Here is a 23,255-nt window from a genome sequence, read left to right on the forward strand (position 1 = left end):
TTTAAACAAACATGAAAAATCCTTTAAAACAACATCAACTGTTTTCTGTCAACAAAAATAACCAAGCAAAGTTTGAGACCTAAATAAAATACTGTAACTTTGAGTTATTTAGAAAAAAAGCATACTCACCTTTTCATCTAGATCTCCATTACGGTCAAACTGGTAGAGTGATGCCAGATGAGTAATAATCCACCAGCTAAAGCTCAATGGGTCTTTACACTGAACTGTTTCAAAAACAGATTTCCTTTCAGAACCACTTGGTCTTTCAAAGATATTCTTTAGATTTTTGTTCACCAAGCTCCAGAAACACTGTAGAAAATCCAAAAATAAACTGTTCCATAAAAATGGAACTGTGTTGAATGCTAAAGCCTACCTTAATAATGTTCTCCACAATACTGTCATTTTTTATTTTATTTATTTATTTATTTACAGAAAACAAGCAACGCGACAGTCATTTAAAGGAAATAACAGAGACTAGCGTTCAGCATTACAAGAGAAAACCTGGAGCTATTTTAGGATGCTTTCCCTCGAATACCAGTAGAGAGCAATGTGAAAGTAAAACCTTTGGTCACAAGGAAGACACTTCACAGGCAAAATTAAGAGCGTATGGAATGACAATGAAGAGAGGATCACCAGGTTTGTACTCATGACAGCTCATAGTAGAGTTCATTAATGAATACTTGAAATAACAGATTTTTGAAAAACTCTTAGTCCCAAACTAACCTAACAAAGAAAGAGAGAGTAGTAAATAGTAGAGAATCCATCTGGAAGATAGCAAACTGAGGTTCAGATTCCTTGCTTTGTTCAAAGTCAGTCCGTTACAATACTGATAAACTGATTAATCTCTTTGGCTCAGACTCCTATTTATATCATATTATGTCTTCCTACAGACTGTACCCATCTTCCCTAATTATGCAAAACCTCTCTGGAACTTCTTTGCACTTCCATTTCAACCACCTGAGCTGGGTGATGCTACAATTACAAGCATCAAAATCCAAGTCGTTCTCTTTTATAGGTAGTTCAGGTACAGGTATCAAAGACAGGAACATGGGCTAGATCAATCATTAGTCTGCTGTACTTACATTTCTAATACCTGGAGATAAATCATTGTGTGATATAATACATAAATTGCAAAAGATTAATAAAAATGTGTAAAGATGTTTTCTTTTCCAACATGTCCTACTATACAGCTTTCAGTCTGCTCCTTCACATTCCTTAGTACAAGTAGCTACCAAGTTTAACAGTACCTTAGGCCATAATCAAATAGTATACTGCAAACCTAGAGTCAGGACTTGATGCACATTAGAGAATGTGGCCTAAAGCATCACCATGAGCACGCAGTCCTTCTAAAGCAAAAATGAAGTTCAGTTCTATTGTCAGATATGTGAACTAGTGCACTCAGGGCAGTTTGGGAACATTTGGCAACTACACTGCATATGTAACGTGAATGCATATGTAACAGTATTCTTCGATTACCTCTGTGTGAGACCCTTTATTTCTGAAGTCCAGAAGCTGTATAAGTAGAATCCACAATTCTTTAATGCAGATACAGGGATAATGGTGACTAGTAAGAGCCTCAGAAGGTCTCACCTAAAAGACAGTATGCAATACAACAATTCAGAGAAATATTATTTTTGAAGTTGCGTTTTATGTACCAATATTTCCTGTTTCCTGTACACACACACACTTTTTTTTCCCCCCAGTTAAATAATATGGATACAATTACAGATTGGAAAGCGCATTATCCCATTAACAGTCAAAAGACATCTCTCATACTACAAAGACTGTTTCCTGATTTTACATACATTATAGGTTGTACTATTTCTTAGTTTCTTCTGAGCCACTTTCAAACATTATTTAATGCAATGAAAATGGCTTTCTGAGGCCTAAATGAAAAGGAATTGCAATAAATACTGTTTCGTTCTCTGACAGTAGGGAAAAGCATAAATGATTGATTAGATTTTCTTGATGTTTTGGGGAAGATAAGAGAAAGATTTCAAATGATTTAATAGCTATTATTGTTGTTATTTTTAACTGAAAAATCCTTAATGACTAGGCATAATGCTACTAGAATATGTTTTTGTTGGCATGAGGATGTTAATGTTCCCACAACATTTCACAAAATCTGCTTTTCGGTAAATTTACTGCAAGGCATTCTTTTAATATGCAGAAAACAGCATATTTCAAGTCATGTACGTTATCTGATTACTATTCCATATTTAACAAAATTCACTCAGACTGATGCATTTCAAATGCAAAGCTGTCTTCTTGTGATTCATCTTTCAGTTTTACATTCCCTGAATTGTGAAACAAAATAAGCAAAACAGCTAAAGGAAGTGCTAAATACACGAACATTCTCTCTACGCTTCAATGTTTTTAAGATCTACCAGCACTGTATTTAAAATAATCATAGTATAGACAAAACTTTTACTTACTTAGGACCTATGAATCTACTGTGCTGTATTCAGAGAGAGTAAAAAAAAAGGTGCAAAAAACTTTGCTTAAGGAACATAATTCAGTACATTTTACCTTCAGCAGGGACAAAATGCCAGAAATGTAGTAAGAAAAGAGTAAGACAAATCAGCTTAAACTCATTTTATCCCAAAACAGTCAGTACTCCAAGTTTGAACAGTAAACCTACACCCCTTTTAAACCAATAGAGGGGAATGGACACCTAGAGAGACCCATTCATCTAACACACTGCAAGATGAAAAACTGTTGCTATACTTTCATGACAAATAAAAGGAGTCTAGGGGTCTAGCCAACTAATTCCTAGACACCTAAATCTGATGCGTTGAATCTTGGATTTTTATATCTTCTTGCTCTCCCTGCTCCATTCATGCACAACTGTTCTCATATCACACTGGGACTTAAAATCATTTCTGGGTTTGGCAACCTAACAGTGTAAATTAAAAATTAAATCAAAATACGCAATGCCAATAACAGTAGAAGCTGTGTGAAAGAGACATTACAGAAGTGGGAGTGAATGAATAAAAATGGCATTCACAATTAGAAGAACAAGTATATCACCAGTCTCAACTTCTGTTTCAAATCTGCATAATATTCTATAAGTATACAGACTTTTTATTCATCATTCACCTTTAGAGTAATATATTTGCAATGACTGTTTTCATACAGTTCCAAATTAGATTTAAATACTGTAACACTTAATTATAAATATGATTTTATATGTATTTAACATATAAATTACATTTCATATGTATTAAATAAATGTAACAATTTGTTTTTTGATAACAAATCCTGCTTACCCCATGAAATTGTCAGGGTGGACCCAGCATCAATTTAAGAATCTCATGAGACCAAGACTGGAATATTTTAAATAATTCTATTATTCACATTCCACATTTGCCACTTAGAGTTTTTCATATGCCTATGCCTCCACATGCTTCTAGCTAAAGATCTATTATGGGAATCCCTCAATAACCTAAATTAATCTTATGTAAATATTATCTTGAGAATAATCATCAGAGAGACCAGTAAAGTCTATCAAAAATTCATTATTTAACTGCTAACTTCCCAAAACTGAAGCAGCCTCAAAAATACTCTGGCTATGACTCACCAGCAATGAGATCCCTCAGAAGGGAACAGCCTGCATATTGCAGATGCACTCTAACACCAGGGAATTTTATGGAAGTATTAGGTACACAACCTGTCTTACAAGTTAAGAGTTTTAGGCCTTTTACCTTGAGTTATTGCAGCAATTTGTACCTACTACTGTGCTTTTCTACAGGACAGCAGGATCTCTTCTGCAAGATGTGCAGTATATGACCAGGATAGAGTATGGCTAGTAGTATCAAAGCCATATTATATATAATCAAAGCCACATTGTATAGAAATCTCAGTTATCCTTTGTTTAACCCATATTGCTTCGTTCAGAGATAGTCTGGATCTCCTCTTGCAACATCAGGAGTTCAATATCTTGGTAAGAATTGTGGTAAACTTGGGGTAATACAGCTCTGGTGCCAGGGATGTGCTGCTGAGAATAGAAAGAAGGGATATATATGTCTCTGCCAAATGTATCTCAGGGCACAATGAGCTCAGCATGTGATCCTTGTCAAGTGTCTTGACACTACAACTCCCCAAAACACAGATTTGAAAACGAGTATAAAGGATTGGTGTTTATGTCCTACCTTCCAAGAATACTCACAAATGCTACAAGCTGTGCTTCTGAGTATTCTCAGCCCAAAGCTTAAGGCATGTTTTAGTGATGAGCTGACATTGTCATCTATTATGGGTCTCAGTTGCATTTTCAACAGTTTTGAGGAACATTACGTCCATTACTGGATTGCAGCAACAACCGCATACTAGAGGAGGAACTAAAGGCTACTAGAACAGGCACCAGCTGAAGAGGGGTTATCCAGCACACGTCCAAGCTCCACTTCAGAAATCAATCTCAAATGTAACTAGTTTAAGATATGCAGCCCAATCCTAGGGAGAGCTGAAGAAAAACAATCTTCTGTCTTTGTAATGTGGCGCTGTGGAAGTAGGATGAATCTGTCATTTTAAACATGTGGCATTTCAAAGCATCAAGCACAACGGTCAACAGATACTACTTGAATCTTCCTTTAAAAAATTTACTCTCATCTATTTGACTTTTGAGAGGGGGAGGAGGTTGCAGTATTATCTGATAATTTAATAGATTAAAATAGATTTTAAAACGTAAGACAACTCTCTCCAGAGACAGTTTAAAAGAACAGTTATCAAATGCTGCTACAGCTATTTTCCCACTGACTCCATAAACGGCAATATGAAATAAAGGGGAGTCCATTTTTCATGTCTGTGTACCAGGAAAATTATAAATTATATAGTGGTCACTGCTACTTGGAGGTCTCAGTTCAGTCCTGTATTCACAGATCACGCATGCCTATCTAAAGAAGGTTTCAACACAGTCAGGGAAGATTGCACAGCTCTTTTACTAGCTGATATATGGAGCTATTATGAGTTTCTAGCTTTCGAGTGCTCAAAACAAGCAAGAAAAACACTGCAGCTAAAGAAGGAAAGAAAAAAAAAAAAGTTTTCCCTTGACAAACGTAAAAGAGCTGTCAGAGAAAGATGAGGTTGTAGAAACGGGAGAAATGTAACAATAAATTGTAATATGACATTCTGTAAATGTCCAGTTAACTTACTGCCAGGATTACAGTTATTCTTTTTGTTCCTGTTGAGAGTTTGAAAAGTTTTTTTTTTCATCTATAGCTCTAAACCTTTTAGACTGTGCCATGTTTGGCATCAAACCTGGAACACTGAACTTATGAAATGTGGCACTCACTTCTGCTCTGTACACAGTGCATTTCAATAGTACTCCCTCATTCAACTGCCAGATGGTCATGAATAAATATAACACAATTTGAGCTCCTAACAAATAACACTCTTTAAAACATGGAGATATTAAGCCATACATAACATTTAAAACTTAGCAGTAAGAAGTCATCTATGCATTGGTACAATATCTAATTCACATGTATCCTGAAAGAAGTATCTAACTACCCATGTCCTATATAAAAGAAAAAAGTTACCTTCATATACTTGTTGATGGACAAGCTTATTAAATCAGATATAAGATTTCCACAGTGTGTTTCAAATAAACTGCTACTGGTTAAATTCTCTCCAGTTAGATTTATGAAATTGTTAGCATACACAACTTGTCCTAAAAAATAAATAAATAAATAAATAAATAAATTACATCTATTTAGTTAAGAAAGACATGATTTGTTTCCTATCCTATATATCTTAGGATTGGTTTGCTGAGCTGTATGTAATTTTAATTTACAAACTCATTTGGAAATCCTCGTCCAGTGTAAATTCAAGCTAATCCTTTCATTACTACACTTAAGTCTGATATTATTCTGGTTGACAGTTGAATAGTTTGGCATTTTACAGCCTTTAATTGGTACAGTTTTGCAGGGAAATTAAGATTTATTTTTCTGCAGGTTCCCCTTTGTCACATGCCAGTGCGCATGTTCTGAAATCACAACATGTTTTGCAGATATGCAAGTTGATGACAAACAATTCTAGAGAGGTCTAACACTTTCCTTAGGATGTGTTGATGTAAAAAGCTGGCATGATCACATTCCAGCTTCAGCATTTGTAGACATTAACACAGATAAAAAGGTAAAGTTAAGAGGCTATGAGATCTTATCTCCCAAGTTTTCCAATGGTACAACTCCCTTGACATCACTGGAACAGAAGATACATAGAACAATACTGTAGTTTATTTTTGGAAATGCAGGGTGAAGCCCCAAATCCACAACCTTGCCACTGGTCTCAGCAGCACGAAGTTCCCATTCAGCATGCTTTACAGAATGAGATGAGAACCTAAGGAATTCTACAAGGTACACAGAATACAAGACAAAATAATACGCACAGACACATCTTGACTAGTGAATTTTGTTGTTAAAAAGCACGATCTTTCTGTTACAGAAATGGATTACTACATTACTGCTCAGAACTTTACCTAGAAATAAATACAGAATTCTGGAGGACAAATTACATACAACAGTCTGCCTATCCCTTCTCTAAAAGGTCCCCAAAAGGGGACCCCAATCAAACATAAAGAGAAACCTGGAAGTTTTATAGAACAGCCAATCCATACATTCTCCAGAAACAGGCATGCAAAATCAATGAAAATGCATGAAGCTAAGGAAGGCTGTGTTCTGAATGTACTCAAAGCTCATGAAAGCTAACCTGAGTTTCCATACCATTAGTTTGGCTAAACATACAATGCTTTCTTTTCAAACCTCAAGGTCACTTCAACTGTAGCAATTCCTTTACAGAAATTATATAGATAATTTATAACAATGAGGGTGTTTGTTGCAGTGGTACTGATTACAGGAGAAAACATATTTTTGTGATTTTGCTAGCATGGAGATGAACAATACACATAATTATCACAAAGAAAATAATGTTCACTTCTGTATTTTAAGAATTTTTCTTCAGCCACCAAACTACTGCAATTGCTTTCTGTGATTTTTTCTATAGTTTCTATAAACAACTACTTTTTGCCATTTTAAAGCCCAATAAGTTTTTTGTTGTTGTTGTTGGTTGGCTGTTTTTAAACAAAGTCCTCTGACTAAGGTTTCTTCCTCTGTCCAGTATTTTTTTAGTGTAGTATATAGTTAGCAATGTAGATTCTCTGTTCTGGTCCATCCTTTGAAACTCTTCCTACATTGTTCGTATCAAACTGTTGTTCACTGTTAAAAATGCTTTTTACAATATACTTGCAATTTCAAAAGGTGTCTTGCTATTAAATACTTAGTACATTGCAAACATAAGTCAAGAACAAGCTTTGTAATCTTGGTCAAGTTTTGATAGAAGAAATCCCTAATATTATTCCATTTAATTTGAGCTACATGTAGGGAAGTTTAATTAAACCAAGATACACAGGCCAAACATTTCATAAGATTCACAAAATCAAACCTACCTTCACCAAAATTGAATTTAGCCAATTAAATAAAGCTATGCTTAAGAACTACTACAAGTAGGAAATTGTTCTGGACAAATTAAGATGAGAAATCTAAATCCATCATACATACAAGAATAAGTTCAAGAAAAATATTGTATACTTACTCATCATTTTTTCACCTAGTACATGAAGAATTTCCAGCACTAGCCAATGGATATCTAAGTGAAGGTGTAATAAATGCCATGATGGTGGAAAGATCTGTGATTGAGAATAAACACATTTATTTGTAACTTTTCTTTAGTGAATTCTGGACACTGTACTAAGACAGACAAAAAGCGGGCATATATTTTGCCTGCAGTAAACATTATGGATATATATGAGCAAATAGACTATAACATATAAACATGTCATTCAGTTAAAAGAATGAAAAAAGAAACCTTCATGACAACCTTCTCTGTAGAGGATGCCTGTGAAGTCTTTAATATGATCTAAACTACAATTTAAACAGTGTCTTGATTCAGGCTTGACAGATTAAAACTAGTTATTTTTTCCTTTCCAGCAAAAAAAAAAAAAACCTTTACTTTAGCAGTGTGTGTGCTATCAGGTAGCACACACACTGTTAAAGTAAAGTATGCTCTTAAAGTAATTTCAAAATTTCACTACTCTCTTCCTTAAAGATTGATTGAAATTACCGTTTCTTTCGTTAGCTCAACAGTGGACCTATTGACAAACTAAATGAACAGAAAGATTTACAATGCTCCTGGTCAGTGGATTGTTCCTCTCTAGATATAAGCTTATGAAATCTAAGATTGAAATTCCCTTTTTCTTTTTTGAAAACATTAATTAATTATATATATGCACAAATCTTAGTGGGGTAATACTTTACTTGCATTCAATACTGCAGTTGCTTAACTTCCATTTCTGCACTTTTCTTCTTTATATGCACACTCTTTCCCTACTTTGAATCACATTTCAAAATGTATTCTTAAGAAATACGCCTCTGTCCTGGTTTCAGTTAGAACAGAATTAATTTTCTTCCTAGTAGCTGGTGGAATGCTGTGTTTTGGCTTAGGATGAGAAGAGTGCTGATAACACCCCGATGTTTTAATTGTTGCAGAGCAGTGCTTATACCAAGCCAAGGACATCTCAGCCTTTTGCTCTGTCCTGCCAACAGGCAGGCTGGGGGTGCAGTAAGAGCTGGGAGGGGACAGACCCAGGACAGGTGACCCAAACTAGCCAAAGGGGTATTCCATACCATCTGACGTCATGCTAAACAATATATAGGGGTGGCTAGCCGGGGGGAGGGGGCCGGACTGCTCGGGGTTAGGCTGGGCATCGGTCAGCGGGTGGTGAGCAATTGCATTGTGCATCACTTGTTTGTACATATTATTATTACTTTCCTATTATCACCATTGTAACATTATTGTTATTATTGTTATTATTATTTTGTTATTATTATTTTCCTGTCTTATTAAACTGTCTTTATCTCAACTCACGGGCTTCACTTTCCATTTCTCTCCCCCGTCCCAGAGAGGGAGGGGGGAGGGTGAGCGAACGGCTGCGTGGTGTTTAGCTGCCAGCCGGGTTAAACCACGACAGCCTCCTACCAGGAAGTTCAGAAATTCTAGCCATTATCAAGGACATATAGTGAGGAATTTTTTAAACATGCTACGCTAACTCAAGCCTACATATTTGCCTGTATTATCGTTTCTATAAGGCAGGAATAACTGCAAAAGCTATTCAAATATAAAAATAATTTTTACAAAGCAACATAAAATCCAGAGCTCATTAGGTGTGCTAGCCAAGTATGGGATGACATTTAGTTTATAAAGTGACAAAGAAAGAAAACATAAATCATAATTCTAATTTGAAAAAAGACTAATTTCTATTCAGACAAAATTAATCAAACTGAATACGTACTCTCACAAAACAAAATTAAAAATTATAAAAGCTATCAACCTTTGCCTGGTGTTGAATAGTGAATGCTGCCAGGACATTACTAGGGAGTTCACAAAGGTGCCCAATGTGCAGGGTCAAAGTATGAAGCTCTTCCACCAACAGTGATGGTAACTGGGCTTCTAGTTCTTCATATGGGTGGAGTACTCCATCACTATCCACTTTAGGGGGTTCCAGATACCTGAACACACACACACACATAATCAGAAAATGGGTAAGATGCAGCTATAAAAAGCTTAGAAAATAAATTAGTAAATTGTGCACGTCTCACCTGAAGATGAAAACTTTCACATAATGCAAAAACTCAATACACTGACGCCTGATGCCCTCTGCTTCAGAGTGCAAGTTTGCAGCTTGACCTGAAGTAAAAGAGATCAATAGCTTAGATCAGATGTGGCCACACTTTGACCCATGTATCGTGCATTCCCCGCAGGAATTAAAACAGACCAGTAAAAAAACACACTTTTCTGAAACCAACCTGGGAGGTGCCTGGTGGCAAACACCCAATTCCAAATGCCATCTTGCCAGAGTGAGCCATCCCTTATCTTACTATCTCGGACACATATGCCCATACAAAGGCAAAAGAAAACATCCAAACCAAGGACAAGCAGGGACAAGGAATCAGTGCTAGAACAAACCATTCAGCCCTACTGCCCAGCTCCATGTCTGCTTCCAAGAGACCTTTAAAAAATTTAAGTATGAAGCGATTTCTCAAAATCCTTTTCTCCTAGGGAAACTCATAAGCATAACATTATTTGGAAACATGCTTTGTAACTTCTCTTCCTAAGAAGAGTTGCACAGTGCCTTAAGATGTGTGAAGCTAAGATTCTTTCATTCACAATCCTGTATCCTGCCTTTCATTTGTAGCTCTGTACACCATTGTTTAGTTATTGTGGCTGCCTCGCAATTCCACTTGCTTCTCCGCCTCTTTCCCCACACCTTGTTTTCTAGCTTTCAGCATTTATTACAGAAAAATAAAACTGATGCATAACAAGGTAAATATAGTCTTTTAAATACCCAATAACAACTGCCCGATAATGTATATACATAAATGCCTAGTAACCAGTCAGCCTGCAACACTTGTATCTGATTAAGCACAACGCAATCATTGTTAAGAGCCCCATGAATGGGAACAGCAAACAAGTATTTTGAGAAGACCCTAGTGAAAACTGTATAGCACTAGAGAAGAAGCAGGGCAAAACCTCTTTGCTGCCTTCTTCACTCAATTGCATATCCAGGGGAAGGCAACCCAATTTGCTCCTCTAGCCAGATGACCACTGGGGAGTTTTCCCTTCGCTTTTCTTGCTTGTTCTCTCCCTTGTTTCTTCCCATCTGCCACAAGGTAACTTTGAAATTTAGATATGCCACTTGCTATGGTCCCCACAAACAAGGCTTTCTGCATATATGTCCATCTCAGCATCTTTTGTGCATCAGCACTCATTGAGAAAGTACAGCAAATTAACTGGCACAAGGACCATAATATTCCAGTGTAGAGTTCACCACTACCTGACAGAAGCATCTACTGTGGTAACAAACCACAATTTTAGTGCACCAAATCACTCTCTTCAAATGGAAATATTTATAGATATTACTGCCACTATATAGCAATTACAATTATTTTATCTTTGAAGTTCTGTTTAAGCAAAATTTTATATTACATTAATTCACTGCAAAATGTTTTGTATACATTATCAGTGAAACAAGTGGAACAGAAAAGGAACAGTACAGTGTTCAGCACAGATCAAGCATTTTCAAAGAAAGGCAAAAAAAAACCCAGAGCATTAGAAAAGATTTCATATCGTCTCCATATTACACAGTTGTCCAAAACAAGTCTCCAAAGCCCACTCAGGTAGACAGGAAATTAAATGCAAGATAGAAGCATAGGAGGCCACTGACTCGGGAAGAAAAAGCAGATGAGGCCTTCCACAGGCAGCTGCAAGTTGCCTCACATTCCCAGGCCCTAGTTCTTATGAGGGACTTTAACCATCCCAATATTTGCTGGGAAGACAACAAAGCAAATGTCCAGGAAGCTACTGCAGAGCATTGCAAATAACTTCTTGATGCAGGTCGTAGATGAGCCAGCAAAGAGATGGGCGCTGCTGGACCTGGTACTAACAAACAGAGATGGTCTGGTTGGAAACGTGAAGGTTGAGGGCAGTCTCACCTGCAGTCATCATGAGATGTTGGAGTTCAAGATCCTATGAGGAGGAAGCAGGGCAAAAAGTAGGACTGCGACCCTGAATTTCAAGAGAGATAACTTTGACCTCTTCAGTGATCTAATTGGAGGAATCCCCTGGGCCAGGGCCCAAGAGGGAAAAGGGGTCCAGGAGAGTTGGCTAATATTCAAGTATCACTTCCTCCAAGCTCATGAACAATGCATTCCTGCAAGAAAGAAGTTGAGCAAGGGTGGCAGGAGACCTGCATGGATGGGCAAGGAGCTCTTGTGAAAGCTTAAACAGAAGAAAGCATACGTGATGTGGAAGAAGGGACAGACCACTTGGGTGGAATATAGGAACGTTGTCAGAGAATGCAGGGATGCAATGAGGAAGGCCAAGGCCTGGTTAGAATTAAATTTAGCAAGAGACATCAAGGATAATGAAGGCTTCTTCAAATACATCAGCAGCAAAAGGAAGACTAAGGAACATGTGGGTGCGCTGCTAAATGAGGTGTGTGCCTTTGTGATGGCAGATACGCAGAAGGCAGTTACTGAACGTCTTCTTTGCTTCAGTCTTCATTGCTAAGGCTAGCCCCCATGCACTATTGAGCCTGGAAACAAGAGAAAACCTGGAGAGAAAATGACTTTCCACTGGTTAAGAGGATTGGGTAAGAGGTTATTTAGGCAAGCTAGACACCCACAAATCTATGGGTCCCAATGGGATGCACCTAAGGGTGGATGGAGTTGGTGGATGTGATTGCTGGGCCTCTTTCCATCATCCATCGGTGGTCTTGGTCATCCAGAGAGGTCCCGGATGACTGGAGACTCGCTAATGTGACACCGATCTATAAGAAGGGTCATAAGGAAGACCTAGGGACCTACAGACCTGTCAGCCTTACCTCAGTGCCAGGTAAGGTAATAGAACAGGTCAACTTGAAGGCAATCACACAACATATGCAAGACAATCAGGGGATCAGGCCCAGTCAGCATGGGCTCATGAAAGGCAAGTCCTGCCTGACCAACCTCAATTCCTTCTATGATGAGGTGACTGACGTGGTAGATAAGGGAAAGGCCGTTGACATAATCTACCTAGACTTCAGCAAGGCCTTTGACACAGTCTCCCACAGTATTCTCCTTCAGGAGCTGGTAGCCATGGTTTGGACAGGTACATTCTTTGCTGGGTTAAAAACTGGCTGGATGGCTGGGCCCAGAGAGTAGCGGTGAATGGAGTGAAATCCAGCTGGCAACCTGTCACCAGTAGTGTTCCCCAGAAGCTGGTGTTGAGGCCCATCCTCTTTAGTATCTTTATTGATGATTTATTGATGGATGAGGGAATTGAGTGCACCCACAGCAAGTATGCAGACACCAAGTTGGGGGGGAGTGTAGGAGGGTAGGAAGGCCCTGCATGGGGACCTGGACAGGATGGGTTGATAGGCAGAGGCCAATGGGATGAGGTACAACATGGCTAAGTGCTGGGTCCTGCACTTTGGCCACAACAACCCCATGCAGCGCTACAGGCTTGGGGCTGTGCAGAGAAAAAGGATCTGAGGGTGTTGGTCAATGCTCTCTTGAACATGAGCCAGCAGAGTGCTCAGGTGGCCAAGAAGGCCAACAGCATCCTGGCTTGTATCAGGAATAGTGTAGCCAGCAGGACCGGGGAGGTGATCATCCCCCTGTACTCAGCTCTGGGGAGGTTGCACCTCAAGCACTGTGTTCAGTTTTGGGCCCCTCACTACAAGGAGGACATCGAGGCCCTGGAGCAAGTCCAGAGAAGGGCTACGAAGCTGGTGAAGGGCCTGGAGCACAAGTCCTATGAAGAGCAGCTGAGGGAACTGGGGTTGTTTAGTCTGGAGAAGAGGTGGCTCAGGGGAGACCTTATTGCTCTCTACAGCTACCTGAAAAGAAGGTGTGGAGAGCTGGTAGTTGGCCTCTTCTCACAGGTAACCAGCTAGAGGAAATGGCCTCACTGTGCACCAGGGGAGGTTTGGGTTGGAAATCAGGAGACATTTCTTCTCAGAATGAGTTGTCAGGCATTGGAACAGGTTGTCCAGAGAGAGGATGGAGCCACCATCCCTAGGTGTGTTTAAGGAAAAGTTGGATGTGATGCTTAGAAACATGGTTTAGTGGGTGATATTGGTGGTATGGGGATGGTTGGACCAGATGATTTTGAAAGTCTTTTCCAACCTTAATGATTTTATGATTCGAATATTCTGAATTGGAAGGGACACACAAGGATCACAGACCAACTCCTGAGGTAGGACAACCCAAAAGTTAAACCATCTCAGAACACTGTACAAATGCTCCTTGAACACAAGGTCGTGACCACTTCCAGGTAGAGCCTGTGCCAGTACCTGACCACTTTCTCAGTGAAGATTTTTTCCTTATGCCCGTCAGAACATCCACTGATGCAGTTCTAAGCCTTTCCCTCACATCCAGTCACCAGAGAAAAGAGATCAGCTCTTCGCTCTTTGCTGTCCACCTTTTTCTTTAGAGGAAGCTATTAGGTTACCCCCTCAGTTTCCTATTTTCTAAGTTGAAGAAGCCAAGTATCCTCAGCTGCTGCCACAAATCATGTCCTATAGGACCTGTCCTTTCATCATTTTTGCTGTCTTCCTTTGAACACATTCTCAAATTTTTGTGTAAATCTTATTTTGTGGAGCCCTAAACCACACACAGTACTTGAACCAAAGCCACAGCAAGTATAGCGAGGTGATCACTTCTTTTGATCAGTTAACTACACTGTGTTTAACACACCCCACAATATATTGCTGTCTTTGGTATTGTCACATTGTTGACTTTTATTGAGCCTTCCATTAACCCAAAACCCCCAGGGCTGCACTCCAGCCACTTGCTCCCCATTCTATGTATAAAGCCAGGTTTGCACCATCTCACGTGCAGAATCTGGCATTTACACTTGTTAAATTTTATATGGTTGTTATGGTTGTACAATTCTGTAGTCTATCAATGTCTCTCTTGAAGGCCTCTCTGCCTTCAAGGGAATCAATAGTTTCTTTAAATTTAGTGATGGCCACACTAGCACTTGGTGTGCACTCACTGAAATGCATGATATTGGTATTTTTGTAAATACATATGCACAGTTTTACTGAGCTAAAATTAAATTTGGTTTTAAACTAAGACAATACCCTATCACCACAGTCTGATAATTTTAAATATATTTTATCCTCACAACACTTCTCTATTATTAACCTGCTTGTACAAAGGGGGATCATAGATGCATCAGTGACTTAATCTAAGTCACAAATAAATCTTGGTGCAAAGAGTAAAATTCAGACCACGTCTTGCAAATTCTACATCATGTGGCCTCAGAACATCGAAGCATTTCCAAAAAAAGAGTTCTCTGATCAGGTCCACAGACCTGCTTCAACAGGATACTTTTGTTTTTATTCAGTCTTAACTTCCTAAGATTTAGTCCAGGAATACAAACACATAGCGCTTACACATTTCCCTTGGATTACCTCAGAGCCAACCAAGCATTTATATCAGCTCCATGCCTGTTTTATATGCCTTCTTCAAGAATTAATCCCTGCTTGAAGCTATTGAAAGAGTTAAAGCAGTGATTCACCAGAAATTCACTGCATTCCCTTTATTACATTATTAGGAACATAGAAGCATATTTTAAAATATTTATTTTTTTGTATTTCAATAAAGTTAAAAAAATTCAGGTAAAGTTAATGTAACAGTTTTTTGGGGGAAAAAAAAAAATAAGGTCAAACATGATCTAGCAGGGAAAAAAAAAAAGAGTAATAGCATCAGCGGGGCACTGAATCCAAACTTTTGCTAAGTAGTTAGATCACATTTGAGTATTATTGATCTATTATAGAACCGGATACAGAACAGTGTCCGTATTCCCATACTTTTAGAAAACACTTTAACAGTACCACAAATATTTTATTTCACCAGTTTGAATATAATGAATAATGAATTCATTCCAATTATTAAAATGGCACAGCACAACAATGTCAAGCCAAAAAATGTTGTGTTAAAATATTTACTTGTACTCTTAGAACACTAACAATCTATCTGTGCTAAGATACTACAAATTGTGCATTTCTGAGTAATTACTGAAATTCTCAACTTGCTAAGTAATTCAGCCTTCAAAGTTACAATATGCCCAAGGCTGCAATAGTCCTTCAGAAACGTAACACTCCTCACGCCCTAGTATTTAATTCAAAGTGTTTTGCAGGGATCCCATTTAATCGATCCTGCTGACACTTCTTTATTTACAAAAGAAGTTTGTAAATAAAGTTAAACTATGCAAACATAACTAACTTTTATCTTGAAATGTAAATCAAAATAAAACTGAAAAAATCCCAGCCCACTGCCTTTATAACTAAAATAGTTATGTGTGTTTTTGATCCAAGTTTCCATTTTTAATTAAACAAGTTAGTAGTTTTACTAAATTGTAACTCAGGGGTAACATCTTCGCTCAAGTCAAATAAATACAAAATTCCCCACTAAGGTGAGTGAGGTCAGGATTGCCCTGTGCATCTACCTACACAAGCAGATCTATTTCCAAACTGACTTGCTACATTTCTGCTTTGGCACGTTGGGTATCTATGTTCACACCACCTTATATCACCTGGTTGCCTACACTTATACACTTAGTGCAATTTATGCTGACTATATATTGTTCTGTGACACCCCCTCTATGAGCCCTCAATCAAGAGCTGAAACATAAATGCGGTAATAGTTCTATAATGAAAAGGTAGTCAGATATCTACTCCAGCATCAAATTAAATGTGTTCAACTTACCAAAGTCAGATGAATTCATTTCTACTAGGTTTTCCAGTCTGTATATTTGCTGCCTAATTAAAAGGATACAAAGGTTTACAGTATTTGTTATAGGTAGAAGTTATTTACATGCATTTTAGTAAAGTTTTAAGCATAAAAGAGAGAGGTAAGGATTATTCTTTACTTTGTATTTCTGAAAAAAGCTCATACAAACATAACCTGGGAGATAGTATAGCGGAAGACTACAAACACATCTACATATGTAGGAATGATAATAGAGTTTATTCTTGGTTTTGAGACATGAAACAGAGTAACAACAAATATAAAATTAGGTAAATAGCAGGGAAAAACAAACACAAACAAACCCAAAAGCCATTCATTGTAAGTGATCTTTTCATAGATGTAATAACTTCATATTTCATCACAAAATAAACCTGGAAGTTAGCCCTCACAGCATACACTAAGTTCATCTCTGAATGAGCACTAGGAAATTCTGCCAGCAGTTTTTCTTTCTTCCTCCACAGAGCAGTCTGCTGCTTAATTTGAGCACAAAGGGTTAAAGGCAACAATTATAACAGAGTAAAAGAAGTGTCTCTAAAAAAGTTAAAACTCAATTCAGTTTTGGGGCAGGAGGTGGAGGAGGAAGAGAATTTTTAAGGCTGCTAACTGCCACTGGAAATGAAAAATAAAGAAAAGCAGTAACATCGGTAAGTACTCGGCCATATTCTGCAGCAACTGTTATTTTCAAGTGGTCTTCAAGCATAGTCTCCAGAGAGACAACATGGTAATAAACTGAATACATGAAAAGCACAACTGCATAAAACATACTGAAAGAAAATGGGGAAGGAGCTCTCTGCCCTATTATAGTGTCAAAGTGTTATAGTGTCCTTAAGTGTCAAAGCAGCAACTACTGAAAGATTCAAAAGCAGGATACTTGGATTCAACGCAGATCAAATGTTCTTAGGAAAAATAAAAAACACTTTGGAAACTATAAAGAACTCACAAGCATCCAAAGAATTAGGTTCCAACCTGCATATTAAAGGGCTACCACATATTAAAGTTACCTCCCTTAGCTCTTCCTTGCTTGTATAAAACCATGTCAGCTACCTAAGATTGGAAAAACAAAAATACACACAAATGGCTGGAAGTACTCAAAGCTCAATTTCTGCATGAATTTTTCAGTTATTTCAACAACATAGAAAGAAAAGAAGACTAAAAATAGAAGACTTTAAGAGGGCTGTGGTGGCCAAAGGTTAAAAAACAGATAGAAAGGAGATGCACAAAAAAAGGCTCTCCACTAAATTGACAGAAGATGCAATACAGTCTGCTTGTAAAGTAAACTCACAAATGGGGCATGACAAGCATAACAAAGATGTCATCAGTTTAATAAGCCAATTTAATTTCATTTTGCATTTGTACCTCGAAGACTGATGCTCATTAGTTGTTACTCATTAAATCATTTGATTTGCAGATAAATATTTGCAGCTAAACTGGTACTTCTGTTTAGTAATCAAAGATACATTGTCTTACAATACACACAAACAGTTAAATAGCTCTTACTTTGATTCACATCCTCAGTCACAAAAAAAATACAGGTAAAAATTCTTTTTACTATGCAATTATTGTTTTTAATTTTAGGTGTGCTGTATTACATATTTATTAAAATGTTAAATAATCTTCAATATTGTAGACACAAAAAAAATTACTGAGTTGCCATTAGCATGGATTTGAACATAGGTATTATCTGTACTTGATAAGTTGAACTGTTCCCAGCTACCTTGTTCTCAAGAATCAGTATAACTTGTACTTTTCACATATGATTTCCACTCTGGAAAAGGAACTTTCCTGCCTTCAGTTGTCAACTGGTCTACAAATGAAAGCATTCCATTTTATGACTGGACAAGTGAACTGAAAGATAGAAGATCTTTGCAAATTTGCAAAATTAACGGATCAAATTGGATGCTAAAAGGGATACAGTGTTTCTTTCAACCAAGTTATTCTACTTGCTTGGTTATCTTTTTTTTTTTTTTAAACCACAGTGAAGTAAAACCTTGTGTCAAATTAGTAGAGTTAAATAATACTGCTTTTAATACACCTATCATCTATGCCTTCATGTTTCAATAGCCAGATCCTGCTAATAATGTTTCACATCACACTCTTGGTCATACTCTAAAAGGATGGAAGAACCTACTGCAATGGTAGAATATATCACATATTTGTACAATCATACAAGAGCTCCTCTTCCATCCACTCTGTGCGCTGTACATTCTGAGGATTATCAGTAGCAAAGAAGATTATCGGTGATCTGTGTATTTGCATTGACCAGATTAAACATCTGTATTGAATTAATCACACTGAGTAACTGTATCTGAAGAGATTGCTGAAGCTATCCTAATCCAAACAACTGAAGAAAGTGCTGCATCAAACATTTAAAATACTTAATTTGTAACCTCCACTCTTCCTTTTGCACAAGAAGTCTTAAGATCTTCAAAAGACAATTTTGATTAGATGTGTAGCAGAATCTTATTCATGGAAAGGTTAACACAATTTATTCAAATACTGCTGAAGCTAGAGCCTTCTGAATTGATCACAACACAATTGTAGTAACTGTATTTATCAGTTTTAACTGGCGATGGCTAAGATTTGCTCCACGCTGCCTAGAAACTTATTAAGTTACATAGTATTACAAATGCAACGCAAGATTTCTGATGCAAGATCTACTTCTTCCCTTAATTCCACTTGTGTCTTATTCATTACTTATGGTAGAGTTACATAGATATTAAAATCTTTGTACACACATTGCATGGCCCACAGTCTATTAGGATTTTACTTTCAAAAACTTGAAGTTTGTTCCATCCTTAAAGTAAACTGGTATAATTACAAAGAGGATTAATCACTAAATACACTTATATCATCATACCTGAGTAATCCAAAGAGAAATCCACAGGATTCAACTAGTGCCATTTCAGTAACCCACTGAAAACCAAACATGTCCACTACATCTTCTTCGTAGTCATTTGGAGCAGGATCTAGTCTCAGCAAAATCCTGTAAAACAGATCCAACTTTCCTTAGTAATAAACTGAAATAACAGAATATCTACTGCTAGCTTGTATATTACTGATATTTTATAAATGTACCAGCAATGCATAGGAAGGTGTAGAGTGCTCTCAGAAGAGAGGCTGTTATGCCTTTTTTGTAAAGCAACATAGCATATAAAGTATGACAAGCTTTAGCTTCAACAGCATAAAAATATGGTCTAGTCACAGGGCACAGTAAATTTTAGAAATGAAGGAAAAATCAACAAGATACTACCTTACAGAGGGGCCCATCTGAGGCATAACATACAGACCGGCCATAACAGAAGAGGCCCCTACATTAGGTAACAGTCTGAGAGTTTATGCTTGGAATTTGTTAGTGTATACTATAGGCCTAATAAACAACTAGAACATATATTTACTAGTTTACGGTATGTCATTTTAATAATTTTTATATAAAATACACTGATAAAAGCATACCTAAAAGTGTGCTTTCTTGGTATCTGAATTGATAAGGGTCACAGAATGCAACTTCATTATTATAACTTAACCTAACACTAGGCCATGGCTGCCCTTTGCTCTGGCTTAAGTAAAAAAATACAAAAAAAAAAAAAAAAAAATCAGAGCTACTATTTTATTCAAACTGAAGAAAGTCAGGCATCTGTATAAAGTGTAAAAACAAGTTTTACCTGAAGTATTTTATATATTTACAAAATTGGTATGTTAAGAAAAGTATTTCCCTAATGCAATAAAAAAAGATTTAAAAAAAATCACAGCAAGGCATATAATAAAGACAAAGATTTCAAGAACTATTTCAGAATTTTCCCACTGACTTTCATAAAATACTTCAGCTGAATTCATTAAGGTGCAAGAAACGTCTATTTTACAACCAAAGAAAATGTTGTGGGCAAGCACTTGGTTTTTATTATATTATACACTAAATTCATATTCTCCTTGAACTATGTACTATTACCAATTCAGTCCTCAATCAAAGGCAAAAAAAAGCATCTGCTGAATAATCAGCTCAGTCTCCCACAACATCTGTAGCTCACTTGGTAACTGCCTAAACATTGCTGGGTTTTGAAGCCTTTAGCAATTAAATCCAGTTACTCCTGTTCTAGGTAATGAAGACAGAGGAGTCCCTCACATGCAGGCTTTTCCAGGAGTTTACAAACCAATTAGATAAGGTGAATAAAGGACACAACAGAATTATCATGATGGTAGTAACTTGGTAAACCTGTTTACACAGAAGTCCCTGAGTGAGTTTTCATATGAAATTGTTTCTGTCATGGAATGCATTCTTTGTCAATGTGGAATCCACTGCTGATACATCCACAAAAACAGACTCTCTCACTCCTGTACTTGACATTAATGTGAATGAAAGTGCTCTGATCCAATAAAGATATGATAAATAAGGAAGGGATTGGGGGAGGCAGGGTTTTAAACCCCTTTGAAGGCTTTACAGAAAAGCCTGTGGAAGTAAAACAAACAAAAATAACAACACAAAACATAACACTTGGCAGGAGAAAGCCACAGTAAGTAGGTTCAACAGCACGATGGAATTGGGAAAGAAAAATTGCGCTTTTTTCCTAGAAAAACAAGACAACCCCTGCAGGATCAGCAAATTACACAGACAGCTAAGCTGGATCACAGACAGAAAGAAAGCATTAACTAAAGCAAAATTTTACAACTTCACCGAAAATACTTACTTGTTACACACGACTTCTGAACCTTAAATCCAGAATGCATGCAGAGCTAAAGCTTTGAAAAACATGGTATTAAAGCTCTGAAGTGTACTTCCAGAAGCCTCAGAAAGCTGGACAAAGCAGTTTGTTTCTATTACATGGATAACAGAGAAAGGGACAGTATCCAGAAGAGCATACAACTGGAAAAAGCAGTGCTGCAGCCTCCACAGAAATTTAAAGGTTCTTGGATACTTTTGCCAAAGCCAATTTTGAAGTGTTTGTCCACAAAAGCTCTATCAAGTCTGTAACAATATCTTAAAATAAGCTCACAAAACTTGGAACTGGACAATGAACTCAAAGCAGAGTATCAAAAAAATTGCCCACCGTGCTTTGGTATACCTCGAAGCTAATAACATAAACTGAAGAATAAACTCATTTGGAAACCCTCTCAGCATTTCAGAGGTACCAAACAACAGTGGAAATAAATATAACTTTTAGTATGCTGTAACTCAAAAAAAAACAACAAACCAACATACCTCTTAAGAGACCCACTTGCTAAGTAAGATTCTGCAGAGAAGATTCTTCCCCCACTTTGGTTGTCGAAAGCACAGGAAAAACAAGAAGGCTTTGAGTTCTCATTCTCCACCTCCATTGCCATCTCCAAGCTTTCAGTGAGAAGCGGGGGCGTGAAGGAAGCCATAAAGTCATCATCGTCCATTGTTTCCATCTCTTCCAGAAAACAAACAGATAATATTAATTAATTAAAATGCAACAACAACAGTATTTTTTATAATAAACTTCTCATTTTTACAGCCCTCCATAATCCTGCAGCTCAAGCGAGGACAATATCAGCTTAACCACATCAAACTAAGATGCCACCACAAAAGGAAGTCATCTTTCCATGCCCTGCCATGTAATTCTGGTTTGTGCAGCTTCATCTACCCCATCCTAACCTGTTCAGGAAGATACATCATCGAAAAGCTAAACCTAAAAAAAAAAAAAAAGCTAATTCATTTTCTTCTGGCTCAGCTCTATATATTGACTAGTTATGATGAGGTCAGACTAGCAGTAGGCTAGAGGAAGTGGCAGGGACAAAGTACAAGGAAAAGAGAATGGACATGCAACACTTTGCAACACTTTAGCAACCCTTTGTAACACTTTAGCAACCCTTTGTTCTGTGGCCAAAGTAACTGTATCAAGAAGACACATCATGCGTTACAGGCTCCCAGTTGTCCATGTCTTTAAGGCAGTGTTGCAGTTCGGGTTCCTTCTGAGAAGCAATAAATATACACCACACAATAATTACTGAACCTCGAAATGCTGAAGTTAAAAGGCTTAGAAAATGACTGAATTTTACATAGCCAACATTGAAAGTTTCTACAGAAATTCTGACCTCCCAGAAGTCTGACTGAGGGACACAGAAGCAAAAACAAAGAGGAAGATCACATCCAAAAGAAGTACACTGCACCCTCAACACCAGTGAACCAGTTTACACATGACAGTGGAAGAGCAGAACTTGGCAAGAGGTAGCACTAAGTTCTACAATGATAAGAAGGTGATATAACTAAGATTATTAAGTCTAAGCTAATGATTTTAAAAAACGCTTAAGTCTTTAATCGCATAGTTGGCAGGTTTTGTACCGCTCTCGCATAGGCGAACTCACACTTGCGGCCAGAGGATGGTAATGCAGAAGCTGGACTAGAAAGGGGCTCAAACTTAAAAAACAAAACAAAACAAAAACAAAACAAACAAAAAAAAAAAAACCAAAAAAAAAAACAGCTGAGGTCCTGTCCCATTTTTCTGCCCCCTTCCCACTCCTGCAGAAACACGTACACAACGGGACACGTAGACAACAGCCCCACCGCTACCACACGTTTCCAAAGCTGCGTTCCAGGCACCAGCAGCAAGCACCGTACCGCGGCACACGGAGGCAGACACGGCCCTTCGCGGTCACGGCTCACAGCTCCGCTCCCCTCCCGCCTCCTCCCCTGCGGGCCGACCCTGGGCGCCGCGACGGCTGCGAGCCCGCAGCAGTGGGGCAGGAGGCGAGGCCGGGCCGGGCCGCTCGGTACCTGGGGGCGCCACTACCCCCAAGGGCTCCCGGGCGCTTTTCCGTACGGCCCGCGCGGCTCCGCCGGGCCAGCGCTGCGCAGGCGCCGCGGCGCCCATTGGCCGCCGGCTGCTCCTCCTCTTCCTCCGCCTCCTCCTCCCCTTCCCTCCCTTCGCTGCTCCTCGCCTCCGCCCTGCCTGG

The 23,255-nt window shown here is 38.1% G+C and overlaps 1 protein-coding gene across 5 annotated transcripts in view; it reads right to left on the reverse strand.

Moving 5' to 3' along the window:
- The window catches only part of MMS22L (MMS22 like, DNA repair protein), a 96,338-nt gene extending 73,208 nt beyond the window's left edge, over positions 1-23,130 (reverse strand). The window contains exons 1-10 of one of the 5 annotated variants that reach the window (XM_084512600.1): positions 23,077-23,130; positions 21,541-21,733; positions 19,204-19,329; positions 16,305-16,357; positions 9,648-9,735; positions 9,380-9,557; positions 7,585-7,678; positions 5,535-5,665; positions 1,477-1,590; positions 130-309 (exon numbers count right to left, since the gene is read on the reverse strand). In XM_084512600.1, coding sequence (XP_084368726.1) covers positions 130-309; positions 1,477-1,590; positions 5,535-5,665; positions 7,585-7,678; positions 9,380-9,557; positions 9,648-9,735; positions 16,305-16,357; positions 19,204-19,329; positions 21,541-21,731 — 1,155 coding nt within the window. In that variant the 5' untranslated portion in view covers positions 21,732-21,733; positions 23,077-23,130. The other 4 variants (XM_084512597.1, XM_084512599.1, XM_084512598.1 and 1 more) reach the window with 4 other exon arrangements.
- Between the last annotated feature and the right edge of the window lie 125 nt (positions 23,131-23,255).

Source organism: Aythya ferina, assembly GCF_964211825.1.
Source record: "Aythya ferina genome assembly, chromosome: 3".
Lineage (NCBI taxonomy): Eukaryota > Metazoa > Chordata > Aves > Anseriformes > Anatidae > Aythya > Aythya ferina.